Source organism: Melospiza georgiana, chromosome 12 (genome assembly GCF_028018845.1).
Source record: "Melospiza georgiana isolate bMelGeo1 chromosome 12, bMelGeo1.pri, whole genome shotgun sequence".
Classification (NCBI taxonomy): domain Eukaryota; kingdom Metazoa; phylum Chordata; class Aves; order Passeriformes; family Passerellidae; genus Melospiza; species Melospiza georgiana.
This window is the reverse complement of record NC_080441.1, coordinates 16630821-16653515: the sequence shown is the minus strand read 5'-3', so window position 1 is coordinate 16653515 and position 22695 is coordinate 16630821. Positions and strand designations below refer to the sequence as shown.

General features: G+C 46.0%; 1 protein-coding gene across 1 annotated transcript in view; it reads left to right on the top strand.

The window, feature by feature from the left end:
* The first annotated feature begins 14839 nt into the window (after positions 1-14839).
* Positions 14840-22695, top strand: part of CAPN6 (calpain 6) — a 46984-nt gene continuing 39128 nt past the window's right edge. The window contains exon 1 of the mRNA XM_058032392.1: positions 14840-15004. Within this exon, the coding sequence (XP_057888375.1) occupies positions 14840-15004 (165 nt within the window). The remainder of the gene's footprint in view (positions 15005-22695) is intronic.

The window sequence follows — 22695 nt, the reverse complement described above, 5'->3', positions numbered from 1 at the left end:
TTTTGTGACAAGGTACCCTGGAACAGGCTCCAGGCACACACAGGCCAGTGCAGCATCCCCACAAGGCATACCCCGTTAAAACAGAAACTAAAAAACACCTTTCTGTCCCCTTGACACAGATTTAGGTACACAAAACCAAGCCTGCCCTTAATATCCTTAATTTTTTTTAATGACTCACCATACTCTGCTTTTCTGGTCAGAAAAGTAGATCATCTAAATGCCAGGCACCAGAACTAGGAAAAGACTGTTGAGAGCAGTAGGATAAAACTCAGGAGACTTTTAGCTCTTGATGTGGCCACAGGTTTCTGTGTCACTTAGGGAATCACCTGGGACCACAGAAAAAACACAGCGAGTGCTCAAAATGGGCTTAGAACTTCTTTGGTCTCCAGGCACCAGCAGGATGGGGATAATCACACCTTCAGGCTCCACGTGAAGAGTTTCACCTGGAAATCTACAACAGCACAAGAAATCACCAGCACTGTGAGAGCAGAGCTGGCACCTGAAACTGCAAGAAGACAAACCTTCACTAAATAAAAAAATGTCATTGCATGATCAACACACCACCAAAAATGGCATGTTCCAAGGTGGAACATCCCAGTGCTCAATGCAGATGTAGAACTGCAGGGAGCATGGCCTGGGCACTGCAAAACAACCCTAAAGCTTGGTGCAGTGGGTTGTGTTTGGGAGTGCAGAGCTGCTCCTATGCTGAGGGAGGTTTGGACAGTGTTCCAGCATCCCACAGACCAGGAATGACAGGGCAAACATGAGCCAAACCCCGTCCAGCTCCTGCCAGCATTAAACAAGGCTCTGATTTCAGGCTGTGTGAGAAGGGCAGTGCTCCTGGAGGCCCTGGAATCTCTGATGGAGAAGGGGAACATGCTAAGCCTGAGCACATTTCTCATGACCCTGAGACAGGAATGGCTTTATCCAAATCCCACCGCGAAACAAGAGTGCTACAGGCAATGTTTTAAATATTTAATGTTTACACAACACTCGGAATACGAATGGCAATTCAAAGGGAAGGGAACTCCTGTCTCTGTGAGCTCCTCAGGGAGTTTTCTCTTCATGTGTGTTTTTCTGCTTGATTGATGCCTGCCCGCACAGAGGGCAGATGGCAGCAGGGATGTGTCCTGTGTGCCCCAAAAACACCCATCCTGCTCTGCTGCACAGGGCCCACACTGCCAGAAAAGTGGGGAAGAACTGGTGATTTCAGCTCCTTCAATCCCTGTCCCAGTGCAGGGGGATACAGTGTGGGTAAATGAAGGTGGTATAAAATGCAATCTTATCCCCCAGTGAGTTGCAGCTGAACCAATTACTAAAGATTAGGAGCAGGCCTGATGTGAACAGGCCACACCTGTAGCCAATAAGAAGAGTGTTATAAAAGAGTGGATTGGTGGCATCTGGAGTCAGTGGGCTGCTGTGAGGACAAGGAATAGTCAGTGCTTAGAGGAACTGCCTACAAGAAACATCAAGGAGGTATGAAACTAGCAATATGGAACCCTTGCAATGTAATGATAATAGAACTCTTGGACTATAATGACAACATCCCAGCCTCACAAGCTTTATTTCACTGCCAGCTCTGCCCATTCAGCTCATTCTAACTACTTCCTACTGCCATCAGGTAGGTTCTCACAGCAGGATCTTGGCCATAGCTCCAGCCCAGCCATGAGCTCTGCCACTGCAGCTACTCTCCCATCCCAACCCCACAGTTATTTCAGCTCCAGCCTCACAAGCTTTACTTCACTGCCACCTCAGTTTCCACCCCAGCTCTCCATCTCCCCGCTGCTGTCAGGTGAAGCTGCTCCAGGTTCTTGGCAGCATCTTCATTTTATCTCCAACCCTCCAGTCCCAACCCTGGCCCTGCCCCACAGGGGTTTCACCCCCAGCCATAACCATGTTTATGTCTTGCCAGCTGTGCTGCCTCTGCCTCCAGCTAAAAGCTGCTCCTGGTTCTCACTGCAGCCCAGGGCTGTTAACAAGGACACAAACCAGTCACTGCCATTGCCACTTCAGTATCTCCAGGGGCTGTCACGCCTGTCCCAAATGGGCTCTGCTAATGAGATCTGATCCCAAACACACACACAGACCTTTCCATCTCATCCCAGATGGCAACAGGGGCAAGGAACAGCCACTGTGCTCCCCTTGGGATGCCTTTTGCAGCTGCAGTGTGCCTGGAGCTCTGGGCTTGGGGGTTTTCAGAACCCTAGCAGATGACTGGGCATTCACAGCCACAGGGCCCTGAACAAAAACATGAGCGCTTTTCCATGGGAAACAAAACTCACCAGTCCAGGTTCCTGATGGCAGATTGCAGGAGGCAGTTTGGACTCTCAAACCAGCCCAAGTTGGCACTGGTGCCAGCTTGGGTCTGGGAGGCATCCTGGTTTTTGTCCCCCTTGGGATGCCTTTTGCATCTGCAGTGTGCCTGGAGCTCTGGGCTTTGTGGTTTTGAGACGCCTAACCTAGGCACAACCCTAACCCTGGGTGGCACTGGAGGCTGGTGCAGAGCCTGTGTGTGGGGAGTTGCCCTTGAATGAGGGGTTTGCGGGATATGGCCCAGTAGAGCTTGAAGTAGTATTAAAAATATAAGCAATAAAGTTGTTTTCTTCTGTTATTATGTTGCTTTTATGTTCCACTGATGTTTTGCAATAGAGTATTTTTATTGTAATTTTTATTCTTTTACTAGATGAGTAGTGTTTATGAAATAAAAGTTGTAGGACTGGGGCCACAGAGACCATAAAGGGCTTGGCACTGGAGGCAGACCCAAACCCACGTGGAGCTGAAATAAATGCCACAGGGAAGGAGATGGAGCTGCCCAGGGGTGGGTTCCTGGGGCTCAGAACCAGCCCAAGGGCACATTTTGGGATGGGAAACCTTGGGGAGCACAGTGGCTGTTCCTTGCCCCTGTTGCCATCTGGGATGAGATGGAAAGGTCTGTGTGTGTGTTTGGGATCAGGTCTCATTAGCAGAGCCCATTTGGGACGGGTGTGACAGCCCCTGGAGATACTGAAGTGGCAATGGCAGTGACTGGTTTGTGTCCCTGTTAACAGCCCTGGGCTGCAGTGAGAACCAGGAGCAGCTTTTAGCTGGAGGCAGAGGCAGCACAGCTGGCAAGACATAAACATGGTTATGGCTGGGGGTGAAACCCCTGTGGGGCAGGGCCAGGGTTGGGACTGGAGGGTTGGAGATAAAATGAAGATGCTGCCAAGGACCTGGAGCAGCTTCACCTGACAGCAGCGGGGAGATGGAGAGCTGGGGTGGAAACTGAGGTGGCAGTGAAGTAAAGCTTGTGAGGCTGGAGCTGAAATAACTGTGGGGTTGGGATGGGAGAGCAGCTGTAGTGGTGGAGCTCATGGTGGGGCTGGGCTGGCAAAGAAAGGCAAGAGGGGAAGGGAAGGCAAAGCAAGGGAGCAGTAGGTTAGGAAAGAGAAGGGGCATTAAGGAAAGGGAACACAAAGCAAGGGATGAATATGCGAGTTAAGGCAGGGGAGCTATCGCACCTCAGCTACTCGTCCCTTCCCTTGCCTTTCCCACCTCTCCCTTGCCTTGTTTTTCTCACCCATTCCTTGTCGTTCCCATCCCTGGTTGATGCCGCCACCTCGCGGCCGCGTTCCCCCTCCCCGGGCTCGCAGGAGGGAGGGAGGGAGGGTTTCGTGTGTCCTGCGGGGAAATAAATCCCGGGGCCCTTCCCTCGCTCCAGGGCTGTTCCCCTGCTCCTCCTTCCCCCTGTGACCAGTCTGCCTGGAAAATAACTCCAAACCTCACTTCAAACCCTGCAGGGCAGTGCTCCCTTGTCTTTTTAGAATTTTTTCTTCTGATTGTGGTTAAGGTGGTTGGGGGGATAAAGGCTGCTCTGTACACATTCAGCCTCTGTCGCAGCTGTAGACAGAGGCAAAGCACAGCCCCTTCTGTGAGTTTTGTTTTAGGGATTGTCTTCCTTTAACTCAGTGCTGGCAAGCCACCAGTCTGGGACTGATCCCTTACTCCAACCCTTCATGTCATTTATGCTTTAGGACAAAGCAGGAAGGAACCTGTCATCAAAATTCCACAATGTGAAGGATGAGTAAACCAGGTTCAAAATGCTGTTGTTGAGCAAAATCAGGCATGACTGGACGCACAGCTCTGAAAATTTTCAGTGAATCTTGCTTAGTTTTCAGATTTCTCTATTCAAACTGCTTAAATTAGAAAGGGTAGAGTAAACATGTAGGATTTAAGTTGAATCTCTGCTGGAAATCACCTCATGCTTTATTAATAAATTGCCCCATGAAATTAAGTGAATAATAGATGAACATATCTCTGGCAGGACACAAGAACCTGGCAAGGTGACAGGCAGGAATTTCTGAAGCCGTGATGGGCTCTGAGCTCAAGGTGATGAACACACAGATATGGCGTGTAGAAAACCTTGTGAAGGAGCAAGTTCTGGGGGTTCCTTGCACTGTGGTGTCTCTTTACAAACCAGGCTGGCTCTGGGCTCTGGTTTGCTGCTGAGGGCGCAGGAGGAGTCAGGTTTGGAAAGCAGCAAGTCTGTGGTGGGGCACTGCTCAGGGAGGGCCTGCAGGCTGGGCAGGAGAGCACTGAGAAAACTGGGGACACCAGGAGATGCAGTACAGTCATAGATGGAAACCACTCCAGAGCAGGTGACGCATCCATCGAGGAAGCCAAAGGCTGCAGGGTTCATTCAAGGATTTCAGGTACAATGTTTTAGGTTAAATGCTTCACAATAACTGAGACCTCTTTTCCAGGTTGTTGTTTTTTGGGTTTTTTTTTCCATTAGTTGCCATCTGTGTAGCTGATCTTGCTGCCTGTCCAAAGGAATTTCTGTTTCTGACAAGACTTCCAGCAGGAGCTCCTCCTCAGCCCAGACAAATCCCATCTAGTTCTTGGATTACACCACTCACATCAAAAAGTTCTCATGGTTTTGTTCTGCACTGGATCAAAGCAAAGGCAGCTACTGCGAGAACGCTTCTTATAAGCTGTGAATATTATTATCAGCTCAGAGTGGAATTTTGTTGTGCTCTTGTGGGAGTTTTCGTGTTCTTCCCTCAGTTGTGCAAATGAATCACAGTTTGCGTGTAATGTACAGGCATCAGCTTTTTATTATGATTTAAACTCTGGGCTACTTACTCAATCAGGAATTGGAAACACATGGCTTTAGTTTGTAAGGCTTTTTTACTCATGAAATGGTAAAACTTGTAGTGGCAGCTTCCAGGGACTTTCAGTCCAAATTTCAGCGTGAGTTCTAAAGGAATTGGGGTAAAAGAGCAAATATTCCTGCGGTGAACCTTGCAGTACAGAAATTTGTGATACTGCTTAATCATCTTCAGAGTAGTTTGTGGATGTAACTCATCCCCTGAGGTCCAATCTCCTCTAGGAAATTTGCTCAATAATAATGTTGAGGAGAAGGAATTAACCTATTCATAAACTTAGACCAGTTATGCTAAAATGAGGATTAACTGGAGGAAAAAAACTGGGGAGAATATATAAAACTGTGGTACAGATGAAATTTTGTAATGCATTTTGAAATGGTGCTTGTTCAAAAATGGGACTACGTTTACTAAAATACAAATAAAAGCCACATAATGGCAAAATAAAGGTATTATAGTCCTCAAATCAGAAAAAATTCAAGTCAAATTAACCCAGATGTTTAGGATTTACCCAAGAGGAAGTTGAGGCTGAGCAAAGTATGGAGAGAAGCTTGTTTTTCCAAAACCATTTTTTGTTGAGAATTTCTTTGTGTCCTGCTTTTGATTTTGCTACAGCACTGAGAAATGTATTATTTTCTGTGTCCTAAACTTTGTTATCCTCATGAAGTGATACCAATTCCTTTACTAGGACAGAGAGAAAAGAATGAGTGCTGTGCAGTCTAATAAGGAATGTAACTTTTTTTTTTTTCACGGTACGCATTAATCTGTTGCTTTCCCTACCAAAAAAAAAAAAAAAAAAATTAAATAAAAAAAATCCAAACAAACCCTGCAACTCTTGCCAAACAGCCTGGCCTTATCTCCTTCTTTAAGAGTTCATTCACAGTTCCAGGCACAGCCACACTGATGGTTTGTGTGTCAGGAGCACACGAGCCTCTGCACTTTTGGTCAGCTCGGAGCTTTCCCTGGGACATCCCTGGAAGAGTTATCCCAACACACACGCCCCTAGAGATGTGATTGTGGTACAGCCCAGAGAATTCCTCGTTGAGAAGCCGAGGGATCACTGTTTGCAGGAGCTGCTCTGGAGTTGGATGTGCCCCAGCAGCAGGGTCTGACCCCAGCCAGGTGAGTGCCTGACCGGTGTTTACTGATTAACACCTTTGTCACCAGGAACGAAAGCTCTGTGTGAACACAGGCAGAAAATGCCTTGGATTACTTCAGTTTGTTTAATATATAGTTCTTCCAGAAAGTCTGTGCCAACTCCGAGCCAAATTTATTGCAGGATTTATTACCAAAGCGTGGGTGCTCTCCTTTCTTCTGGGGTAACCAGTTCTACTCTTCTCTCTACAGGCATCCTTTACAGTTATTCCAAAGAAAGGGGCCAGGCTGAGAAAGTGTGGTTTGATCTCTGCTCATATAATTCCATTTGCCATCCTGTCTCTGATCTTCCAAAATATTGTCAGTTCTCTCCATGGATTCTTTCACTGTGAAATTCAAGGGGTTTTTTGTGGCTTTTTTTTTTTTTTTTTTTTTTTTTACTTTATTTCATTGGTCTTGTGAAGGAGAGATTTTTGTACTGTATCTAAAATAATTGATAAGGGGATATATAAAGTAATGGACTGGCCTGATAAGGAGTTACTGATTAATTTGCAATCTCTTTTTACCCTCTTTATTTAAACTAACTTTTATGAAAAGGCAGAATGGAGAGGTACTGGAATTCTGAAGAAAGCTGTTCCTGTGGTTTCAGCACAAAACTTTGGCTTGAATGAATTAAGTGACAAAGCTGTTTGCATTTTCTTCAGAGCTTTTTATAGGTCACTTGATTGGATTAATGTTAATTGTAAATATTGCCATTGTACTAAATGACTTTTTAAAAAAATCTAACTGGAATTGTACCTCTCTGATGTTAACTGAAAATGTGTCTGATTTTGAGGCTATACTGGAAGCCACTGAAGGACAAGGTTTCTTAAAACATGAGGATACCTGTGCACTTTGGAAAATCCTGAAAGGAGCCATGGGTTTTGTCTCTGCTTGCAGTGATCTTTAAGAATTCCAGGATTTTGTTGGAGGTTTCACCTGGAAGTCAGGCGGAGGCAAAAGTCTGCTCCGATGAATTAAACTCATTGCTATTTAAATCTTTGCCCTTGTCGGAGGGGAGAGAGAGCAGTTCAAGTGTTTCAGCTGCTGTGGATAAACTCCCATGGGAAAGGCAAGGAGGGGAGAGAGGGAGTCCAGCCAGAGTTTATCCCCTCGGAGTGTGTTCTGCCAGGGCTTTGAGTGGCTTTGACTAAGGAGTTGGCATTGTACTGCTGAACAATCACAGGTGTATATTGATATCACTCTGTTCTCAAGCTGAAAGGATCCCACACCCCCTGACCATCAGCCAGCCCCACAAATCTGGGGTGTTTCTGCTCCTGCCAGGTGCAGCTGTTCCCCCTTGGGCACACTCACCTGCGAGGGCAGCTTTCCTCAGCAGCTCTTTGCTTCTGTACTCCCATCCTGAAGGGTCAGAATGAGTTTGCACTTGATCTCACCGAGAACTGGAGAGATGGAGAGAGAGAACAAGCTGTGAAAATCAGTTCTTGGCAGAGCTCCTGCTCCACTCCTGGGCTTAGCAAATGTCAGCTTGGTCCTGACCCAGCACCCACCCTCTGCAGTGCAACCTGAATTCTGACTCCCAGAATTCTGAAGTACCACACTGTTCACAGGGGTTCTTGGATGAGGGAAGAGACAAGGACCTGACTCCATGTTTCAGAAGGCTTGATTTATTATTTTATTATATATATTATATTAAAACTATACTAAAAGAATAGAAGAAAGGATTTCATGAGAAGGCTAGCTAAGCTAGGAATAACAAGGAACGATGACAAAAGTTTGTGGCTCAGCTCTCTGTCCAAGCCAGCTGGGCTGTGATTGGCCATTAATTACAAACATCCAACATGGGCCAATCACAGATGCACCTGTTGCATTCCACAGCAGCAGATAATAAATGTTTACATTTTGTTCCTGAAGCCTCTCAGCTTCTCAGAAGGAAAAATCCTAAAGAAAGGATTTTTCACAAAAGATGTCTGCGACATCACACAACCTCTCCTATCTCAGTGAGATGTGAAAGAAGAACCTGGTTAAGAACTGTGCTGTTGCAGTACAAATGTTGTAATTAATTTTATTGTGGAAAAACTTTGGTTGATAGCCTGTTGATTCTGCCAGGCCGTGATGCTGTTGGTGAAAGCAAACAGCTTGTGGGCTGTCCAGTTGCTCTCCCCCACATTCCTGCTCAGAAGTGATAGGATATGGGCTGGGATACTCCCAGATGAAAATATGCCGTTTTCTTTCTCGATTTTAAGTGTGGCAAAACTGCACAGCAGAATAAGGTTGGCATGGTCCTGCAAGCAGGCAAATGCTTGTGTCTCCTTCCCATAGCCAATTCTTGAGCTGAGCTAACAGAGAAACCTTCTTTGTATGCCTATAAAAGTCCTGAGTTACAGAGGCTATAGTCAAACTAACCCTATTTTGTTGGAAAACCCAAATACTGGATGAAAGAAGGGCTAATGCTGCACAATCCTGGCATCCCCAGAGCACACAATGAACTTGGTGTTTCTCCCAGTCAGGGAGAGCACTGCCATCCAAACCTACTGAGAACCCTGGATCACAGTCATTTATACTGGACAGGGGGCTATTAAATTATCCTGTGCAGCAAATTTGATCATCATTGAATACATTCTTACTAATGCAATTGCACATCCACACAACACAGATTTAACACTGACTTTATACGTTTTTATTGGCTTATGCAGAGGAAGAGAGGAGATCCAGTACAGCAGAAAGCCTCCCAGTTAATGTTGGGCTGTTTAAAGAATTTGAATGAGTAAATTTCTCCAGAAGAGATGCTTTTACAGCAGCAGTAGCAGTGGAATAGCCAAGATCATGAAACCACAGTGTTTATGAAGTGGAAGATTTTCAACTGCTTTAAGTTCCCCTGCACTTAATACAGATTTGCAAAGTCACTGTGTCGTAAGGACCTGTGATCACTCTGCACAGCAAGCAAGAGCAATAACCTTTTCCAGCTGGAGATCTGGAAGTTCCTTTAATTAGTTTAACAGAAACCCAGTTCAGAGTAATTTAAAGCTTTTGGCTGCAGGGCTGCTTTTTTGGAGGCATTCACTGGTTTGATTGTTCTAAAGCAAACTCTGGAGACAGAGATGTTTGGGAAAATACAGAACTATGTTTGCAAACAGTGAAATACTTGAGTCCCTGTTTTGCTCTCGTAGTCCAAACAGGGGCTTTGAGGTTTGGTGAGGAGTCAGTGTTGAAGGAGCAGAGTTTGGGGCTGGGATGTTTTTGTGTGCTGTCAAGACAGGCACACAACTGTGTCGCAGACATCTTTTAATGAAAAATCCTCTCCTTAGGATTTTTTCCTCCTGAGAATCTGAGAGGCCTCATGAACAAAATGTAAACATTGATTATCTGCTGCTGTGGAACACAACAGGTGGATCTTTGATTAGCCCATGTTGGATGTTTGTAATTAGTGGCCAATCACAGTCAGCTGGCTTGGACAGAGTCTGGAACAGCTGCCTTTGTTATCATTCTTTCTGATTCTATTCTTAGCTTAGCTAGCCTTCTGAGGAGAACCTTTTCTTCTATTCTTTTAATTTTAATGTAATATATATCATAAAATAATAAATCAAGCCTTCTGAAACATGGAATCAGATCTCTGTCTCTTCTGTGATGGTGTTCACAGGGGTTCTTGGATGAGGGAAGAGATGAGAATGTTGACTCTATGTTTCAGAAGGCTTGATTTATTATTTTATGATATATATATATTACATTATAACTATACTAAAGAATAGAAAGAAGAGTTTCTTCTCAGAAGGTTAGCTAAGCTAAGAATAGAATAGAAAAGAATGATAACAAAAGGCAGCTCTCTCAGACTCTGTCTGAGATTGCTCGGCCTTGATTGGCCATTAACTATAAACATCTAAGATGGGCCAATCAAAAATCTACCTGTTGCATTCCACAGCAGCAGATATCTATCGTTTACATTTTGTTTCTGAGGCCTCAGCTTCTCAGAAGAGAAAAAAATCTTAAGAAAAGATTTTCACAAAAAGATGTCTGCGACACTCTTCCTTCAACACAAGACCCCAGTCAACACCATCGCACAATTGCAGGTACAAAAGAGAAACCTGAGAACCAGGTGTGGCTGTTAGTCCTGCTAAGGTGACAACTTGGTACCTGCAAATGGACAATAATCCTCAAACTGGGTTCATACAATAACAGAATGCTTTGGGTTGGAGAGCTCATCTCATCCCAACACCCTGGGCAGGGATATCTTCCAGGCTGCTCAAAGTCCAGTCCAGCCTGGCCTTGAACCCTTCCTGGGATGGGGAGTCCACAGCTTCCCTGTGCCAGTTCTCAGGAAATAATTTCTTCCTGGTATCCTAATCTAAACCTCCCCTCTTTCAATTTAAAGCCACTTCCCCTTGTCCTATCACTCTCTGCCCATGTGAATAGTTGCTCTCCCTCTTTTTTTATAAACTCCCTTTAGGAACTGAAAGGCTGCTCTAAGGTTTTCCTGGAGCCTTCTCTTCTGCAGGCTGAGGCACCCCAGCTCTCTCAGCCTGGGAGGCTGCCCCAGAGCATGGAATATGCTGTGTGCATCATTCCTGGCATCCCTCCATGGCCTTCCCAGGCAGGGGCTCCTGAACCAGCAGGAATGTGGGCCTGAACTCAGGATTCTCAGGAAGAAGCAGTTTCATTTTCAATGTTTTGTCCAACTGTGACCTTAAATCCTGCCTGGAAATGCACTTTGCCCTTTTAGTCCTGGTGCTGTGCATGGAAATTCCTTGGAGTCCTGCAGCTGGAACAGCAAAGTGGGGTGTGTGATAGAATTTATGTGTTACAACACATCAAGCCTCCTCCTTGCAGAGGAGTTTCATCTGGCACCGAGGGCCCTCTGCAGCTGCTTGGATTTGGGGCTGAAACTGCTGGGTTTGGTTAGGAAAAACCCAGCCCTGCTGTTGCTGAGCCCCTTGGGCCAGGATGGGAGTGGGAGGGATGGCTGGGCTGAGCAGCTGCAATAACTGCTCTGCCTGGGTTTTTACCCTGCGTGTCACTTGGTCACACAGAGTAACCAAACTGGGATGAGAGCAGGTGAATTCTGTTCAGATTTGTGTGTTTATTGCATGAATTCAAGGATAAGGAGGGCGTAGTTCTCCCTCACATGCCTGTCTGGACAGTCAGTGCTGTTTGTTTGGATCTCCTGTGCAGCAGCTGGGGGAGAGAAAGGTTAAGACAGGGAAATGTGAGTGTAAAGAAACACTGTTGGGAAGTTTAACACTTGAAGCTTACCTTAATGCTCTGGTGAATACCTGGATTTCAAGTGAATGTCCCTTTAATTTATGCTGCTGCTAAGGCCAGGAGCTGCTATTTGCCCAGTGCTGAATGGGATTTAGCTGTACCCTGGCAGAGGAATCATCTCTGAGAGTAAACTGTAAGTAAAACTGAGATTGTTCTGTGGTCAGGCTGAAGAGGGGACTCTGCACCAGCTCCACTTCACTCTTCTGCCGAATTCCTTTTCCTAATCAAAATGGGAAATTCTCTGGAAAAACAGAGAGGCAGAGAAGGACTTAAAAGCTGTGAGGTTGAAAGCTCAGTAATGTGAGACCTACCATACTTCTGCTGATACCCCAGGGGATTGGGTGACCTGTAGAGCCCTTCAGCGTTTTTTCCCCTTCTTTTCTCCTCTGTCCCTTCTCTCTGCAGAACGACAGTGTCTCTGGGCTGGGGTGCAGTATTTTTAGGATTGTGTTTCTTAGTCCACTGTGCCCAGCTGATCTGTGTCACATGGCAGAGCAGCTGCCAAGCCCTGGAGTGTTTCCTCAGCGCTACAAGGCTGGAGTGCCAGCTGAGCCAGGGTAAAGCTGCGGGTGTGGAGCAGGGGATGCTCTGCTGCACGGTGCCCTAGCTGCAGGAAGGAGGAAGGAGTGTGTGCTTCTTAGTTTGGGAGCTTCAGTCATCAACTGAGGGTCAAGAAAAAAATGGGAGCTACTTCAAAAATAACCCTTGGAATGGGAGCCAGGCCATGTCCTGGTGGGTGAACCCTCCAGGAGAGGTGGGCTCAGCTGTGCTCCTCCATCCTCAGCACTCAAACCACCAGGCTGTTGTATAGAAACTGCACTGACATTCTTGATGGAGGGCTTTCCAACTAGAAAGAGATCTTTTTATTGAGTTTAAAATGGGCAGCTCTGGGTTCCTGTGAAAGTGGGTGGGTTCCTCCAGACGGCGATGAGACTTCAGTTCAGTGCCTCCTGGGTGGGGGTGAAGCATTCAGCAGACAGGATGAGCAGCTCTGGGAGCCTGAGCCCCTAAAACACACTGCAGATATCACAGGGAGCCTGGAGAGGGGCAGGAGAAGAGACTGGCAGGAGAAGCCTCCTCCTTGTTGGTGTTTCCCTTGCAGCCCAGGGCGAGGCAGGCAGTGCTTTATCATCACCTTCTGTGCATGGCCGCAGAACATTGCAGGCTGTTGTGGAATGGAGTGTTAATCCTGGAAGGACTCATGTTCCTTTCTGGCTGATAGGTGGGGAGAAAGGGCAGGGGAATGAGGTCATGAAAGACCTGTCTCAATGAATTAGGCAGTGACAGAAACCTCATCACCCAGGGGCTATTTTAAAAGCAAATAGGCTCGGTTTAGAATGTTAGATAGCTCATGGGGAATTTTTAATGATCGAGAATGCCAGTTATCATGAAATAATCTATATCCCACCCAAATTAGTCAGACTATTTTGTTGTGGTCCCTGAGGTACCTCTGTAAAATTGACAAGTTGTTCTACACTTGAATTTGAAGAACTGGTTTGTGGGGGGAAGTGTAACTGTGTTCACAGGGGTTCTTGGATGAGGAAAGAGATGAGGATCTGACTCCATGTTTCAGAAGGCTTGATTTATTATTTTATTATATTTATTATATTAAAACTATACTAAAAGAATAGAAGAAAGGATTTCATCAGAAGGCTAGCTAAGAATAGAATCAGAAAGAATGATAACAAAAGCTTCTATCTCGGACAGAGAGTCTGAGCCAGCTGACTGTGATTGGCTATTAACTAGAAACAACTCTATGAGACTAATCCCAGATGCACCTGTTGCATTCCACAGCAGCAGATAACCATTGTTTACATTTTGTTCCTGAGGCCTTTCAGCTTCTCAGGAAGAAAAATCCTAAGGAAAGGATTTTCCATAAAAGATGTCTGCGGCAAGGAAGCAAATCTATTTGCCCTGTCTTGGGGAGGCCACCTGCCAAGTGAGAAGCCTTGAGAGTTTTTATTGAGGGAGATAATTAAGCAGAAAGCAATGGAGTCACAAATTGGCTTTGGTGGGGAGGGATCTTAAAGCCCATCCAGTCCCACCCCTGCCTTGGGCAGGGCCACCTTCCACTATCCCAGGTTGCTCCATCCAGCCTGGCCTGGGACACTTCCAGGGATGGGGCACCCACAAAGAGCTTTCACTCACAAGAACAAAGACCACAATAAATTTGACATTTCCAAGTGTTCCTCATTACTCTTCTGTATTTCTCTTGCTGTGCTCACTTTGCACACCTGCAAAAGCTTGGTTCAGTTTCCTGCAGATTTGCGGAATCTCATCCAATTTGTGCTGCAGGTGGCTCAAGGAGCACCAGCTTAGCTCCCTGCAGCTGGACACAGCGGGTGGCTGCCAGGACCATGTGGTGCCATGCTCCAGAGCAGCATGTTGGTTAATTCAGCCTGCATTTGTCTTTATTGCTGTAGGCAAGGAAGGGGAGATACATCTCTAACTCCAGCCTGTGTCCAGAAGGAAGAGGAAAGGAACTGACACACAGGACCTTTCCAAACAGGGTAAGCTCAGGTGCTCTCACCTCTCTCTCTCTTGAAGTAGAGATAGCATCCCTCATGTCCTCCAAATTTCAAACTATCCTGAGTGATTTCTGTAATTGATTCCTCATTTGTAAAATGTTTTAAAGCAATTTATTTGAGTTCTGTGGGTGCGACCATAAACCTGCCAAGTTTGATAATCAGGATTCTGGGAATAATGGTTTGAAACCCAAACATTGTTTGGGTTTTTTGTTGTTGTTGTGCTTTTTTTAAGATACTTTTAGTTCTCGTCAATTATTTGCAAATATTTTCTCCTTCTGGGAAATCTGTTCTCTGAAAAGTAACATAAAGTTCAAAGACAATAGTACAAGCCAAAGTATTGTCACTTAAATTAAGATGGAGAAATGTGGAAATCTGGTTTTGGTTTTTTTAGGCACAAGATTTGCAGTAGATAATTTGAGCTTTAGAGACCAGAAGAAGAATGTAGGACAGGAAGATGGCCCAGCCGTTCACACATGGTGCAGACTGAGAGCCAAGCCTCTCTCTGCTACCTTTCCAATCAATTAGACAAAGCAAAATGTTGGGTTTGGGCCTGGCCTGGGCTCTTTCCGGATAAGAATTCTGTTCGTTCAGACAAAAATATGATCCTTATCTGTAAGGATCTATAAGATCTTCTTGGGTTTATACTTTCCCAGTCTTTAACCTAATCTAATTTATAATCTGAGGGTTTTTTTGTTTTATTGTAAATAAATCAGTGACCTCATTTAGAACAAGTCACATGCTCTCTTGTTCAAGACTATCAGCTATGGGCTTTCAAGAGCCTTCATGGTTTGTCCAATATTGATCTTATCTAGACAGGAGATGTCCTCATCAGTGCAGCTCTTCCGAGATCAGAGGTACCACGAGCTGAAGGGGCAGTGCCTCCAGCAGGGGATCCTCTTTGAGGACCCCGAGTTTCCAGCCTCGGATGAATCCCTGTACTACGACTCAGCAGCAAAAGGGAAAGTGGAATGGAAGCGGCCAAAGGTAATGGATGGGTGTGTTTGCACTGCTGGTGGCTCCTCCAGCAGAGACACTTCCACCAAGAGGGGTCTGAGCAAAACTTGGTGTCTTGGTTTGGAAAGACAGGAGTCTGCTAAGGAAGGCAGGAGCCTCCCCTGAAATGCAGAATGTACACCCTCCCCAACCCTACAAATTCCTATAAATTTTAAATTAAGGGGCTCTCAGGCAAAAATATGGGAGCAGGAAATAACAGTTCTTTAATACGGAAAGGAAAAAATAAAAGGATAAAATAAACAATGCAGTACACTAGAACAACACTGACAGAGTCAGAACCCAACCTGACACCCTGTGGGTCAGGGTGCTGGCAGCAGTCCCATTGGAATTGTGGCTCAGCCCTCCTGCAGTGTCAGGGGTGGCTCTGCTGGAGCAGGATCCTGTAGAGAAGGATGGATTCTTCCTCTGAAGATCCAGTGAGAGGAGAGGCAGCTGCTGTTCCTCTGGGAAATCCAGTGGAGAAGCTGTGCTGGTGTCTCAAAACCTCTGGATTATATCTGGGTAGGAATGCTTGGCTCCTCCCTCTGGGCTCACATCTCCCAATGGGATGCTGTAGTTCTTATCAGCCATGCAGTGACATTCAATGGCTGTTATCAGCAGATGTCCCCTCCACAGGGAGTGTGATTGTGATCACTCAGAGAGAGAGATAAGGCAAACTGCCCACTTGACAAAGATAATCTGCCATACAGATGGTAATAGAAAACATCTTGCATTGTAATCTGGAACACTTTGTTCTGTTCTGAATTGCCACCCTCTCCCTCAGCTGTTTGGTTCTGGTGAAGCCTTAGCAGCAAGTTCTACACAGAAAGAGTGGAAAGTTCTCCTTTATTGGTTAATGCCAGCTCTGGTCTCTGCATGGCTGTGCTGAATTCACAGTGGATTTTGTCTCTGACTTGTGTAGAACCTCAATTACTCACTATTGATTTTCTGTGCCAAATGATCAGCTATTATCTGTAAGTAACCAAGAATGCTTGTGTCTGTTTGCCACTTTTACTGGCATCTTAACAGGAAAACAAATATGTGATTTGCTTTGAATTGTAACTAATGTAGTAGGCACTTCAAATCATTAATACCACCTTCAAATCATTAATACCACCTATATCTATGGTCTGTTAGTTGGTTTACTCTGAGGTTTTATGCTTTACGTGTATTTTTAAATCGGTTCACAGCCATAGGCAAACAATTGAGAAGAACATAAATCCATTCCCCAGTCTGGCTTTCCATCAGTGTCATCTGTTCTCTTACTGTGACAAGTGTAATGGAGAGGACAGTGGAAGCCTCCAGCTAGATGCATGCAGCATTTTTGCCCTTAAGCATGATGAATCACTCCTTTACTTCACCCATGTCCACTTTTGGGATTGGAGTTAATCTTCTGGAAGCACAGACTTGGGTGTCTGTCCTTAGAAAACACGATGCCAATGTGATGTCCTCCATATGCATCTGGGGCTGTTCTGTGTCCTCTGTGGCAGGGGAACAGCAGATGAGGCTGACCAGGGCTGGACTCTCTCTGCCAGGATGCCCTGAGGCTGCTTCTCTTTCTTGCTTCTCTTCTTCTTTCCTGGTGGTGCTCATTCCTCACAGCAGCTTCTCTACTGGAATTGTAGTGAGCAGTTCAAGGGTTGCTTCCCTGCTTCTCATTCCAGCTTTTCAAGTAAGACATGAGACTGAAGAACGGGGAGAAGTAATTTGGGAAAGAAAAAGAAGACATTCCAAAGTCTGTGGGTTTATTTTCATTTCTGAGCACCTTCCTGTTTATTGGAGTCTTTCATCCCCTCCTACTGTGCAACCATTCACAGTGAGGTCAGGAAGAGTGTTTGTTCTTCATAAAAGATGTGAAGCAAGAGCTAAACTCTATCAAGGATGCCATTTTGGACCATTCTTGTGCCTATGAGTTTGGTCAAGGTGGTGGTCAGTGGTTTGAAGTCTAATTGTAGGTCAGTGATTACCTTTGCATTCAGTTATTACCCATTAAACATGATGCTAATGTAGGAAACCTCACATATTAATTAATGTTCTAGTTACATAAATTTTATTATCATTTATCACAAAACCAAGCACAGATCAACCCTGACCCTCCTAAGATGTTGAACCATATCCCACCAATCCCTGGTGAAGTTCAGAGGGTGAATTCTGGTGTTAATGCCAACAACACAGAACCATAGAATCTTCCAGGTTGAAAAAGACTTTTAGGCTGAAAAAGGTCTAAGATCACTGAGTCCAACACTTACCCTGACACTACTGAGTCCATTACTAAGCTATGTCCCTAGCACCAGGTCTCTAAAAAACCACTTCAGTTCCAGTGCTTGACATCCCTTTTGGAAAATAAATTCCTCCTTGTATCTGATCTAAGCCTCTCCTGGTGTGTGAATCCTTTGCTGGTGTTTCAGAACGTTGGGCTCTGCTAATACCCCAGTTCCTCTGAGATAAACCTGTGAAATAACTGAGCTGAGCACGACCATTTCAAAGGTGCAGCATCTTCCAGAGCCCTTCAGCTCGTGCAGGAAGCCTCCTGGGGAGACTCTGTGGAGAAAACCTGCTGATTTGTTGGGAAAAGGGTAAGAGACATTGCCTCTGGTTGGTGGACATTCTTTCTGCCCACTGATATTAGCATCATCCCGCTCTTTTCCTGTGATTTCCCTGGGAAAAAAAAAAAAAAATCTTCTTTTCCCTGGAAAAAATTTCCTTCAGCTCTGCCAGGCTGAAGTGGGACTGGGGGCAGCTGTGTTCTGCCAAGAGGGGAGTCCGTGGCCACCTGTCCTGGTTAACACTGCCTCTGTGTGGTGGTCCTGCTCAGCATGGCCTGAAAATACCCAGGAACTCCTGTCTCTGCTGAATGGATGCTTTGTCTTATTTTTAACTAAACCTCGGGTTTGTGTGAACTTTTTCACTGACCCTGCAGAAAGGATGGAATCTCAAGGACATCTTTGTCAGTGTTAAACAAACAGCAGTGATCCCCCAAGCAGGGCAGGCAGGCATGTGAGGAAGGAGTGGGTAAGCTTGCTTCAGAGATAAACAGTGTTCTTTAGTTATTCACAAAGGAAAATAGTCTGATCCTACAGAATGAGACTTTTATCATGTGCTTTCCTGGTTTCCCTGTTTGACCCTGTGTTTTTAAGCCCTAATTCTGCTTTCATCTGCATCTTTTCTTTATGAGAGGGCTGTGATTGCACCCTGATGTTCTGGGAAGACAGAGCTGGTCTGTGTCCAGGAAAACAGCACAGAAAGGCACCGTGAGACAGGGCTGCTGATCTGCTTCCCCAGAAACCCCTCCCGTGTCCCAGCCCACTGATTAAATTCCCATTAACTCCAAAGGTCAGCTACCTGGCTGAAGGTGGGGAGTTGCATCTGCACAACCCAGTGCCCTTTTCCCAGGAAACACTGCATGCCATGGGCCCCATTCTCCACTCTTCTCACCAGTTTTCCAGTTTTTTCAGGGGTGGTTATCACCATGCAAGTGAAAAGTCCAGGAAATAAGGCAGTACTGTGTTCTGGAATGATACAGTGATAGGAATAGATGGAACAAGTGTCTCCCCACTTCTCAAATTGGGAGGTGTGAGATGAGCAGGTTGATTTATCCAGGGCTGAGGTCCCAGAGAATTCAGGGGCTCTGACTTCTGCACCTTCACATGTTTACTGGAGGCAGCACCAACTTTGTTTGCTTGTAACTGGTGGAAAATGATCCATTGTCTCAGGAGCTGAAACAACTTCATATTTACAAGTGCTGATTGAAACCCTAAATCCTCCTCTACCTTGTTACCTGTTTAAGATTTTGCTCTCATTTGGAAGGCAGAGGAAGCTTGGGGCAAATCCCTGTGTAGGCATTTAGTCTGGGTGAGCTTTACATTTTGCATTAATGTTCTTTATTCCACAGGATTTGTGGTCTCAGTGTCCTCCAGAATGTTCAGCAATAACCCAGTTGTCATAGATTTCATGGAAAGAGGGTCATGAAAGATTTGGCTGTCAGGTTAAATGTCCCTCAGATGTAATGCTCTTCTTCATTTAATTCCTGTCTCCTCTGTAGCTGTGTCACTGCAGTCTGACCCTGTTTTCCAGTTTGAATAAGACCAGAGACATCTGCTTATGTTTGGGACTCGTGTGGAGCCCAGTGGTGCCTGCAGGAGAGGGAGGTGTCCTGGCTCTGTGTCAGGCTTTGAGCAGTTGCATGACCACTGCAAGAGGAGTGACAGCTCCTCACAGCCTGGGATATCTGCCAGGATGGGGCCTGGGGGGGATCGAGAGCTGGAGGAGAGTGGATATTAAAGGGGAATGCCATCAGCTGGCATGGCAGTGATGTGCACTCCTCTCAGAGCAGCTACACTGCTGCCTTCTGTGTGACTGTCTTGGCTTGGAAAGACAGCAGTCTGCTAAGGAAGGCGGGAGCCTCCCCTGAAATGGAGAATGTAAACCCTCCCCACCCCTCCCAATTGCTATAAATTTTAAATTAAGGGGCTCTCAGGCAAAAATATGGGAGCAGGAAATAACAGTTCTTTAATAGTATAATAATAGAATTATTATTTTCCTGAAAAAATTACTTATTCTGCAAAGGCTACAAGCAGAAGTTTAGGCTTCTGTTTCTCTGCCTATCCCATAACTGTGCACATTTCTCTGCTGCTGGTGGTTATTGACTCTTGTTCAAGTGTAGGTAAACTCAAGTTGCAAAGCTCTGTGTGCTGACATTCATGTTTGCACTGGAAATAATGGCGCATGTGGCATCTGGGAGGTGAGGAAATGTGTTTCAAAAGGTGCTGAACTTCTGCTGAGCTTTGAGGGAGCTCACAAATCCTTTCGTGTGCCTCAGGCACAGCTGGGGACACAAAGGTGGTTTCAGGTTGGAGGCTGTGTGAGCCAGCGTCTTGTGGTTTGCTGGGCTTCTCTGGGACCTGTTTGTAGCAGAAAAGGGCTGTGAAAGACTCAGCTTTGCACTAAGATGAAATCAATCCTGAACTGGTTTCTTTTCCTTCTGTGTTGGTCACATCCTGGATTTCAACACCGTGAATGTTGTCCTCACAGAGAGTCCAGCATCCTTCAGTGGGTGACTTTCAGACATTCACTCCACGAGTACAGCTGTACTGGAGGATTTTAGGAGTTCCTAGAGGACACTGGTGATCCTTTCAACAGGCACTTTGTGTGCTGTAATTAGTTGTGAGTGCACTAGCAGGGCGGCTGTTTGCCGTTGTTGCAAATAGTTTTCCTTGCCATTAAAAGCAGATTTAGCTCGTGATCTTCAGCTACAGCTCATTATCTGTGGAAAAGTTTAAAGTCAGATATTTCTTTGTTAACTGCATATGTGTGTGTATAAAGAGAATGATTGCTGTGCACCTTAATTTTTATAGAAGGGTTTAAGCCTTGCAGGCTCAAAAGTGGTATAAAAGGCTTGCAGACTCAAAAGTGGTATAAAAGGTCATAGGCAAAGTAGGCTCTGACCTAAGTTTAAACCCTTCATCTTAAAGAAATAGGAAAGCTATTAAGAGCTAAGCTCTGGGAAGCAGTCTGCCCTGGAAGATAATCACAGATTGATGGGGAGGTTTCTATACACATTAATTATGGTTTTTAGGTTAAAATTGTGGAGGCAGGGACCGTGTACTCCTCCAGACATGGTGCAGTGTGACAGTGTTCACAGGGGTTCGTGGATGAGGGAAGAGACGAAGGATCTGACTCCATGTTTCAGAAGGCTTGATTTATTATTTTATGATATATATCACATTAAAATTATACTAAAAGAACAGAAGAAAGGATTTCATCAGAAGGCTAGCTAAGCTAAGAATAGCAAGGAATGATAACAAAGGTTTGTGGCTCGGACAGAGAGTCTGAGCCAGCTGGGTTGTGATTGGCCATTAATTACAAACAGCCAACATGAGACCAATCCCAGATGCACCTGTTGCATTCCACAGCAGCAGATAACCATTGTTTACATTTTGTTTCTGGGGCCTCTCAGCTTCTCAGGAGGAAAAATCCTAAAGAAAAGATTTTTCATAAAAGATGTCTGCGACAGTGCAGTCCTCTGTTAGTGTAGAGGGCATGGGTGAGGGGACAACAACAGGCAGATGGGAAACCACAAGAAGAAAATAATTCCTGAATGATGGTGACGCACCTTTTCTTTCCTCACCAAGGACAAACCATGTACCCCAAAGCTCCTGCAAACGGAGTCTGGCACTGCTGCAGCTTGAGGGGAGCTGTTCCAGCACCCTGGGTGCCTGGAGCTGTCGAGCTGAGCTGCAGCCATCTGTCCCTGCAATGCAGGTGTCACTCTGCAGAGCAGGAGGAGCGTCACGATCCGTCCTAGTGAATGGATGACGTGATGGTTCGTAGGGGTGATCTCAGGGTGCAAAGAACCAACACGGCACAGGGGATTTGCAGCAACAATCAGCAAGTGCAATTTTATTGAAATAACCACAACAGAAAGGCGTTGGTGAGGGGAACTGGGGAAAAAAAGGAGAAAATAAGGAAAAGAGGGAGGAAGAGGAGGGGTGGGTTATAGCTAACAAACATGGTGCTGCGTTATCCTTTGGGATCCTGCCGACAGAATTCACCAGGCCGCGTCCGGGAAGATCTCGGAGGCACAGTTCATCTGAACCCCAGTTATACTGTTTTTTGTTGGGGGAAGGGGAAATGAATTTCAAAACCGAAACAAAGGTCTTCAGGGGGGAAAGAATGGATTTGGTCAGGGGTACACAAAGTCGAGCCAGGCAGCAAGCGAGAATCATTGTTTTCATGGCCCAGTGCTCTCACCTGTGCTTGCTTTGGGCAGCTTTCCCCCCCTCCCTGCACACCTCCCCCGAGTTGGGGGTTTCAGTGCCAGTCTCTGGAAGAAGGTGAGGGGGCCTTCTCACACAGGGGTTTCTTGTCTCAGTTCCTTGATGAAGAGGCCTACAGCTCTACTTGTCTGTTATGATGGTTGAGGACGGGCGAGAGGAGTCTTCTCTTGGAAGAGGGACCACCCCAAAGCTCAAACCAACCAGGCCGGGAGGTGGGGAGGATTCCTGGGCCGCTGTGCAAAAAGGGCAGGGTGCCCCTGCGAGTTCAGCGTGGCGTATAACAAACAACACCCGTGGAAACGGTGAGCTAGGAATCAGGCACATGATTTCCCCACCACACTGGTTCAGCAGACAGCAGACTTTAATTTTTTGGTGGTCTCTCTCCATGACAATCGTGAGGCAAAAATGAAGCATATTTCGGCCAGACTCTCACAAGGAGCTGCTTGCCAAGGGCTGGAAGGACAGACAGACGGCTCCCGGGCAGGAAGGTGTTAACCCAACCCCATCCCAGCCGCGGGAGGTTGGCACGGCTCCCGAGGATGCAAGTGGCAGCACAAAAGCATCCTCTCCGTGCCCGTTGCCCTGGCAACTGCACATTCAGAGGGCGGGATTGGCAGCGGGATCCTGCAGGAGATGATGCAGCTGCAATTAAGTCGAATTGTCTTCACGTTGTCTGAATTAATTCTGAGCTGGGAGGGAAGGGGAGGGGTGGTGGGGGTAGGACAATGAGCTGCCACCCCTCTGAGATGCCGGCTGGGCAGGGCTTCACCGTGCTCTGGGCTTCTCTAAGGGTAAATTAGTGCTGGCACTTGGCTTCTGAACCTTGGGGGCTTTTTTGTTGGAGAGACTAAAAATCAGCCTCGGGAGCTTTATTTGTTTAATGAGGGTAGATTTGGTGGAGTGAGT